Here is a 9,168-nt window from a genome sequence, read left to right as displayed (position 1 = left end):
GTTAGGTTCAAATGAAAATTCAAAAACTATACATGCTTCATAGTTCAAATATTCAGTATTATGGTATTCATCATTGTCCATTTTTCATCGGTTTCCAGTAGTGTTGAAGGGAACATGACCTCAAAATTACCCAGATGAAAATATACCCCCCCCCCCCCGTCGGGAAAATAATAATATAAATAAGATATGAAGGATACACCCTCTAGACTCAAAGTTTCTTTTTTCTTCAAATTAAAGACGCAGTGAGATCACATTTGTGGGCAGTTTGAAATGAAATTGAAAATTCACGCCATTTTATTGGTGGATCATTTCAAGTTGCACCATATTTTGTTGGTAAAGTTTAAGGTGCAACTTGCACACTTAAAAAAAGTGCAACATGTTATGATGCACACTAGGTTATCAAGAAGAAAGAAATGCCTCACAATTTCGTTTTGTGCAAAAGATGACATAAATGAACCATATGGAAAAAGTATTATACACATAGACAATGCTAAAGGACTTCCTCCAAATCTTTTTTGAGGCCAAACTTCGTTAACACAACCAAAAATGCATTAAAAATGCTAATTAAAGTTTTAAAACAAAACCAATTTTCCTTTGAAAATATATACATGTTCACTACATATCCGTAAAATTTCATTAGATACTAATTTGTTAAATTGTAGGTTTGCACAAAACAAACAAAATTATGACCCAAAAACAACAACAAAAAGTCTGTTTTGATATATGCATTTGCTTTTTGTGTAGACCACATATGAAAATATATTATTATGAAACTTTGTACATATGTAGTATATGTGTATTCATATGTGCACACTTTTGTAGAATTTTTTAATAAGTGTAAATAAGGTCGGTCTTAGAGAAAAAAAAGTAAAGACTTACTATGAACCCGGTGGCCAAATGCACTTTTTGGTTTTGACACCCACATCTACACCCACTTATGTAACCAACGCTTTTGTTATTCATTATAGTGAGATAATTTATTACCAACAAAGGTTAAGTTAAATAGAGGGAGTAGTGGTCGTTCGGTGGGCTTAGAATCTCGATGCAATTTTTATTATGTTTGAGATGGTCTGTACTTCCGATGAACTTTTATAATAGAGCTGATCATTTGGCAAAGAGAGAGAGAGAGAGAGGCCTTAGAGGGGGAGGGGGCGAGGGCCCTCCCTACGTACCATTACCACCAACTTTGCTGTATGATCTAAACCATCTTCCTCTTGTTCCTCTAGCATCACCTCAGCCTACAGTCGAACCTTGGAATCGCCCTGATGATCATCGGAGGTGTTGATGTCCTCTTGGTTGTAGTCATAGGAAGTAGTGGGGACTTGGAGCTCATTGCCAATTTGCCACTAGCTCCCCACCATGACCCATGTTTACGTTTGTCTTCTTTATCGATCTAGGCTATCATGTAATCAATTGTTGTGAAATGACATCAATGACTCATTAATACTCTTTAGAATTAATAAAATGCTCTGGTACACTTGGAATAACTAGTAATCATGTATATGCAATTCACGTTAATATTAGGCAAGATATTCCACATTAATATCAAACAGATATAAAATATTATGCATGTTGATATTAGGCTTGATATTAATTAGTGGAGGATGCTAAACATGTGTAGTGCTAAATATATTTAATGCTAAACATCAGAGCGGCATAGACCAGTGGATATATGTGGTTGAATGAGTGTGACTTGTTGGATCTACGCAACTCACTCTTTTTTATATTGGTATAGATGATACCAATGATATTTTGCTAGCTTGTTGCCCTTATCACCTATGTACGAGAAACTATGGTGTTTAGTAAGAACTAAAACATTGGACATGTCTCCTTGACACCAAAGGCCCAAATAGCATGTGTAGGATTCAATCTATTTGGGCCTTTTTGATTCGCAGGATTCCAAAAATGCAATAGGATTACAATCCATGCATATTTTAATCCAGTGTGATTTTGGTTTCTTTTAGTTGCATTACAGAAACAACAAAGGATTATTTTCAATGTTTGAGTGGATGCTAAAATTCATATGTAATGCAGTACACAGTGATCCGTAGAAACAAACCCTATAGGATTAAATCATGCAGATCAAATGACCTAAAAAAATCCTAAGAATTATGATCCCTCAAAATACCTACAAAGTTCCTTTGGATCAAAGAGACCTAAATTTAGGACGTGCATAAACATTCGGCCCACGCATATTTTCCAATGAAGCATCTACCAACAGAGATTCTCGAAGTCATAAGAACACAAGACAGAGTGTGTTCTTGGTGGCTCTAATTACAACATGATGTTTGAAACTTTAGGTCTTGTGGTAATGATATACATATAATCATTCATAAAGCTATCATCACATAAATATTTCCAGGGGAAAACCCCAAAACAGGCCAAGCCTCGAGTTGGCTCTGATATTTTTTTGGGAAATGCTCAAAATCACCCGGGTGATTCCACTCGAAATGTCGACCGCCTCCTTGAAGCGACACGTGCCATGTCCTTCCCTTGACCCTCCCGTCCACGATGCTCCACGCGAGTCAAACCCAACTTCTAGCTTATCCCACCCCCTCCCATGGCGCACTATCACTCTTGCTCAAATCATCAATGAACCGTCCGCTATTTGTCTTGTCCCTCTACTCCCCATCTTTGGTTTCGTAAGGGACTGCCACCTGCAAGCTGACCAATGCGCTCATGTTGCCAACCCATCCAAACCTTTACAAAGCAAGCACAACTTGGCTCATGGCCCACGTGGTTGCAACATGGGTCATGTTGTATACTCTCGAGCGCAACATGACTCATGTTGCAAAGTACTCTTGAGAGGTCGAAGCGGGAAATTACAGTGTTGAGGGAATCCAACAATTGATTATGCTTTGATCAAATGGTGGACGAGATGGCGGACTTTTTCCAGTTTTCAGTCGGCCGACTTGTACATCATCCCTTTTATTCTATTTTTTCGATGTATAGTATTAGATGTTCACATCTCTGACTTGCTATATTCGAAGAGTTATTTTTCGTAGTATGTTGGGCCTAAATATTGAGGCATCCTATGACGATTAGCTTCAGACTGTTGTTGTGACGCGGTGGGTGCAGTCAAGGGCCGCCGGTCCAGTTTGGCGTGACACTGTTTCTTCTCGGTTTTCTTGCGCTTCGTGCGAGAAAAAGAACATGCTCGCCTCTACTGCTTCGTCATTAGGCCGGCCTAGGATGGGATAAGTGTTGGTTCCCTTTTTTTTTATTGAAAAAGAAAAACATTATATTTAAAATTTAAAATGTTCTTTGCACAAAAGTATACTTTTCGTCCCTTAATTTTTGGTGAAGTCTAGATTTGGTCCCTCAACTTTAAAACCGGACAACTTGCACCTCCAACTACCGAAACCGGACAAGGTTCGTTCCTTGACTCGGTTTTGACCGGTTTTGGTGTTGACTCACCCCGGTTTTGACTGGTGCTCACTCATATTCCTGTAATTTTTTTATATCCGTGAACTTTTTGAAATTCACGTACATTTTTCAACTCGCGTAGTTTTTCAAGGTCGCGTATTTATTTCAAAAATAAACATACTTTTTTCAAATCAGCAAACTATTCTGAAATTCACATATTTTTTTTCAAATCCGTGATCTTTTAACATTTACGTACTTTTCCAAATCCCTGTATTTTCCCAAATTTGTGTAATTTTATCTAATCCAAGTATTTTTCAAAGCCATGAACTGTTTTTGAATTTGCATACTTATTTCAAATCCACATGCTTTTCAAAATCCGCATTTTTGTTCAAATCCGTGTTCCATTTATAATCCATGAACTTTGTTTGAAATTCACGTACTTGTTTCAAGTTGAAATAATTTTTGAATTCCACATATTTTTGCATAAAAGAAGTCCATATCCGTGTACTTTTTTCAAGTTTGCATAAAATTTTCAAATTCATGAACTCTTTCAAAAAAATGTACTCGAATATGAAACGGTACATCAATTTTAAAAAATTAAATGAACTTTAAAAAATAAGCATATTTGAAAAAGCACATGAATTTGGAAAAGTACGCAGATTAAAAAAAAGTACACAAATTTTAAAAAGGTTCGCATATTTGAAAAAAGTAACCGAATTTGAAAACATTGCGTGGACTTGGAAAAAGTAGGCATATTTGGGTCGGAACAGTCAAAACCAGGGTGAGACAGCACCAAAACCGGTCAAAACCATGATCAGGGATGAGTCTTGTCCGGTTTCAGAAGTGAAGAATGCAAGTTGCCCGGTTTTGAAGTTGAGGGACCAAATCTAAACTCCGCCAAGAATTAAGGGACGAAAAGTATACTTTTCTCTTTAAAAAATGTTAAAGCAAGTTTTATAAAATGTTCACGCATTTGAAAAAAATGTTTACACAGTGCCAAAAAATTTGCCACATCATTCAAGTGAATCTTTTGTACCATAAAAAAATGTATGGGACACTTTTAATTTTTCTATACAGTGATAAATATGTTCGTGTATCAAAAATGTTTCATATCATTAAAAAAATGCTACGTGTATTTGAAACAATGCTTAACATGCATTTGAATAAAATGTTCATCATGTTTAATTTTTTTTTCAACATGTATCAAACAAATGTGCCAGATGTGTACAGAAAATGTAGAACATGTCTTGAAAAATGCAGACATGTATTGCAAAACAAGGAAAAGGGGAAAAATAAAATAAAAAGACACGAATAAAACTGATGAGAAATCCCAGAAAACTAGAAACCGAAAGAAAAAGTTACACAAAAAGAACAAAAATAAACGAACACCTAAGCTTCTAAAACTGGTGCGAATGAGTCATAGAACTTCCTAAAATCGCCCCCACGGGAACCCAGGGCTGGACTATTTGGTGATCGGCTACTGTGGGGATGGTAAGAATATAGTCCCCGCGTGTTGAGACCTCCTAGCAGTGAGGGCGGGCAGGCGGGGAGGCGACTAAACGGGCGAATGGTATATCTTTACCTACTAATAAACTAGTTATTGACGAATCAACCTGTTGTTGAGTTGGTTAGGTGTACAGTGGTATCCCCAACCCACCAGGGTTCAAATCCTGGTGCTCGCATTATTCCTGGATTTATTTGAGGATTTCCGGCGATGCACTTTCAGTGGGAGGAGACGTTCCCGTCGACGACGAGGCGCCTACGGTGACTTCGTAAATCTCAAGATGATATGCCGGCTCAGTCTCTCGGAGGTGCTCATAGGGATAGGGTGTGCGTGTATGCGTTCATAGGGGTGAGGGTATGCGTGTGGATATGAGCGCTTGTGTCTGTACTGATGCTCAAAAAAAAGTAAAAAATAAATCAGCTATTGCTTTTGGTCGTCTGTCGTGGTTGTTTTGCAAAAAAGCCCCTTGATTTACAGGAAATCAACCCGCAGTCCCTGTTTTAGTGGCACCCAGAAAAAACGTTTCACTTTTACAAACAAAACCCTATAGGCATTTCAATTCAATCCGCAGTCCTTTCCTTCCTCTTATCCACTCTGCGCCGGCGGCTACGCCCATTCCGTCGTGCGCCGGCGGCCGCCGTGCCTCGCACCGGAGGATGGAGTGCGCTCGCCGGGAGGATGGACGGCGCGGAGAGGCGCGCTCGCGCCTGAGCTGCTGTGCCCGCGCCTCGCGCCTCCTTGCACCGCTCCGGCGGTCTCACTCGCCACACGCCGTCGCCGGCGACCATAAGCAGCGACCGTCACACCTCTCCGCGCGCCACCCCGAAGCCCCAGCCACGCCGCGCCGCCGTCCCCCGCAACCCCGGCCTCCTCCTCGACCTCGCCTCTCCGTGCAAACAAACGGCGTCGCCGGCGGCGGCCTCGGCCACCATGCTTGAGCTGACGGACGCCGACCGCACAGGGCTCATCTCCGAGGTGTTCGACGTGCTAGACGACATGAGCTGCAGCGTCGTCGATGCCAGGGCGTGGTCGCATCGCGGCCGCCTCGCCTGCCTCGTCTACCTGCGGGACGAGGATGTTGCCGCAGCCGGTGTGGAGCACATCGAGGCCCGCCTCGCCCCCCTCCTCCGCGGAGACTCGGAAGCCAGCGGCGGCGCCGTGGCTGCCGTCCCCGCCGGCTCCATGCCGCACGCCGACCGGCGCCTCCACCATCTCATGTATGCCAGCGGCGACCAGGAGCACGCGTTCCCAACTCCCTCGGTGCGTGCTCATGGATCTCGAACCCGACACCATGGGCTCCGTGCACACGGGGCCCTGCGGCCAGATCTTCCGCCCCGACAACTTTGTCTTCGGCCAGTCCGGCGCCGGCAACAACTGGGCCAAGGGCCACTACACCGAGGGCGGGGAGCTCATCGACTCCGTCCTCGACGTCGTCCGCGAGGAGGCCGAGAACTGCGCTGCCTCCAAGGTACTTTCCCCTTTCTTGAGGAGTCGCTCCAGTTACTCCGTTCCACAGATTCTGGCCAGCGATTCTGACTTTTGTTCATGTGCTTGTCGTGAGGCTTCCAGGTGTGCCACTCCCTCGGTGGGGGCACCGGTTCCAAGATCAGGGAGGAGTACCCAGGCCGGATGATGCTCACCTTCTCCGTGTTCCCATCTCCAAAGGTCTCTGACACGATGGTCGAGCCCTACAACGTCACTCTCTCGGTTCACCAGCTGGTGGAGAACACCGACGAGTGCATGGTGCTGGACAACAAGGCGCTCTACGACATTTGCTTCTGCACCCTCAAGCTGACCACACCTAGCTGTAAGCAAATCTGTGACATCAAGCTATATTACCTGCCTGTACTTTTTTACTAATGTGAATGCTAAATGAATAGAAGAGATAGAGGATTAATACACTGACTCTGGCTTGGCAACTTTATATTGGTTTCTTGACCCAGATTCTGGTACAGATGGAACCGTGATTTGTGATAGTCTAGCGATTAGTAGAAAGCTAACTGTAAAATCATGTGCTTTGCAACTCTTGTCATAATCATATACATAGGATTAGTTCAGTTTAAAGCAGGGATTCAGATTGCTCTACTGTGGCACACATTGTCAATTAGTTAAGTGAGATCAAAATAGAAGTGCAGATTTGGTGGCAAAACATTCTATAGGGGAGCAGTTAACCGGTTTGTTGTTACAAGGTGCTCTGGTTTTTTTAGCACACCAATTGGCTGCACATTGTACTTCTAATAGTGATTTTTTATTAATGTGAGATCTAAGCTCAATAGTTCGCACAACTTGGGAGGCAATCCTGAAAAGGAGGAGAGCACTTGAAATAGGCTTAGTGAAGAGAATTTGAGATGGCACGACCAAACATATTTGGGTTGACCTTGAATACCTAATGTCCCAGGGAATTTCAAGGGTGAGGAAGCTGGGTGAACTGTTTTCTGCTGACAGTAGGTGGTGGAATGAGGACACTCTCCAAGAGAACTTCTTAACACCAGACATCTGGGTGATAAAGAAGACCCCTCTTGGAAAATTGGACCAGGATATGTGGGTGTGATCCAGAATTTTATGCCTGTCAGGGCTAACTTGCACCTCCATCCCTACGCCCCTTTGATTACATTTGCAATTCAATATGCAAATAAGCTGGATGCTTGGATGCCCGTGGTGAGTGAAGTATGGCTTTAGTCTGTCGGTTAAGCTGACTAACTGTTTCAAAATCTTGAACTAATGTTTTTTGTGACACCTGAACTGAAGTTGGTCATGCTAACAAAACCTTCAACTTATTAGAACAGAAATTGTAACAACAGTTTAGCTTATTGTTCTGTGAAGTAACTACTGTTGTACCAGAAAATTTTGTGCACGTGCATTCAATTACAGGTTATCCAAGCCTGCTTGCACTTGCAACTGATCAATGCCGATCCAGTTGTTCTCAGGATAGATAAAAATCAGTTCTTGTTCATTATAGAGGGCATCCAACATAAATAAGATTTTTAAATCTGAAAAAACATTTTTATTGTACAATTCAATCTGAAAGATAAGAGCAAACTTATCTGCCACTATAGAGGGAATCAAACATAAAATAGATGACATGCAGATATTGACATACGATTACATTTTTATGGCATTACTAATCCAGTTATGGTTCCATTGTTGTCGCACACCGAACGTTCAATGAATTTCTTAAAGAAAATGTATGGAGTCTTTTGTTGTGTGCTTCAACCAGGTAAAATCCTATTGGTTATTCTAATCATACAATCTTCCGAGCCAATTTTGTGAGCTTAGTACGGTAGGATTCTTATTTTTGTAAGGCTTCCCAGTAGATATATTGGAGCTGCCCCTTCCTCTTCTACTGTGCTATCTCTACTTCTTTCCCTTCTACTTGATAGTCAAAAATTTAGTACATCTCCATGCTCATGGTTCTTCAACATATATAGTCTACTATGTAATTCTCTGTACAACCCATTTAACTCTGCAACAGCCACTAAAATATATCTGTAAGCTTGCATAGGAATAATTCATTTTTTTATTGTTGTTTGGTTATTGTGGTTCACAGCCAATTTCTTTAGGCTTTAAGCATATGGTAGGATTACACTAACAATCCAAGTAAATAGTATTTGGTCCTTTTGATTATGTTTCATGGCAATAAATATGTTTCCTTGTGGTGCAATTTGTTTCCTGCAATTGGTAACTCAACTTTTTTGCAGGGAGGTAACTACATTTCTTCCGTTGCTGAAAAAGCTGAGGTGAATTCTATGACAGTGAGGGTTGATGATAGGAGCACAATTAATTCTGATGTAAGTGTGACAACCTTGTGTACTATTCTATCCTGGTCTTGCTTTTATTGTTGCACAACTTCTCTGATCTCCTAGTAGATTTGTTCAGTCGGTGTGGTCGTTAGGCTTAGTTTAGACATCTTTCTATTTTGAATCTGTGCTTATACTGTTTGTCATCTGAAACCTACACTCAGTATACATCATGTCCAGGAAATAATCATCACGTACGGACATCACTCTGTACTCCTTCCGTTACATAATTCTTGTCGTGGTTTTAGTTCAACATTGCATAACCTTCTGGTTTTCCTGAGGTACTGCTCAGTAACTTTTTTTACCTCATGCATACAAAGATAGAACAAGAGTCACTGGATTAAGAATTCGAACTTTCAGAAGTTCAAAAAACAAATCTGCATAGTCTGTGGATGGGGATGGAAGGAAAGAATTGTGATTCTAATGTGCCATTGACAGTGGCGGGCATTAATTGGGGAGGCGGAGATAGCAGCTTGACATGCATGATGTTTGATTAGAATC

At 41.6% G+C, this 9,168-nt stretch overlaps 1 protein-coding gene and 1 long non-coding RNA gene across 2 annotated transcripts; both read left to right on the top strand.

Annotated features, from left to right (window-relative positions):
- The first annotated feature begins 6,103 nt into the window (after window positions 1-6,103).
- LOC119300234 (tubulin beta-1 chain-like) lies at window positions 6,104-6,543 on the top strand. Its single transcript, XM_037577259.1, has 3 exons — window positions 6,104-6,338; window positions 6,440-6,494; window positions 6,536-6,543. Exons 1-3 carry the CDS (start codon window positions 6,141-6,143, stop codon window positions 6,541-6,543), a joined length of 261 nt encoding a protein of 86 aa, XP_037433156.1. The 5' UTR covers window positions 6,104-6,140.
- A 109-nt stretch (window positions 6,544-6,652) lies between these two features.
- Window positions 6,653-8,647, top strand: LOC119298191. The gene is made up of 3 exons (XR_005145812.1): window positions 6,653-6,677; window positions 7,316-7,528; window positions 8,569-8,647. It is a non-coding gene; the product is annotated as an uncharacterized LOC119298191 (long non-coding RNA).
- Window positions 8,648-9,168: the final 521 nt, after the last annotated feature.

The sequence above is a fragment of the Triticum dicoccoides genome, chromosome 5A (assembly GCF_002162155.2).
Source record: "Triticum dicoccoides isolate Atlit2015 ecotype Zavitan chromosome 5A, WEW_v2.0, whole genome shotgun sequence".
NCBI classification, from domain to species: domain Eukaryota; kingdom Viridiplantae; phylum Streptophyta; class Magnoliopsida; order Poales; family Poaceae; genus Triticum; species Triticum dicoccoides.
The sequence above is the reverse complement of the archived record's forward strand: the minus strand, read 5'-3'. Positions and strand labels throughout refer to the sequence as shown.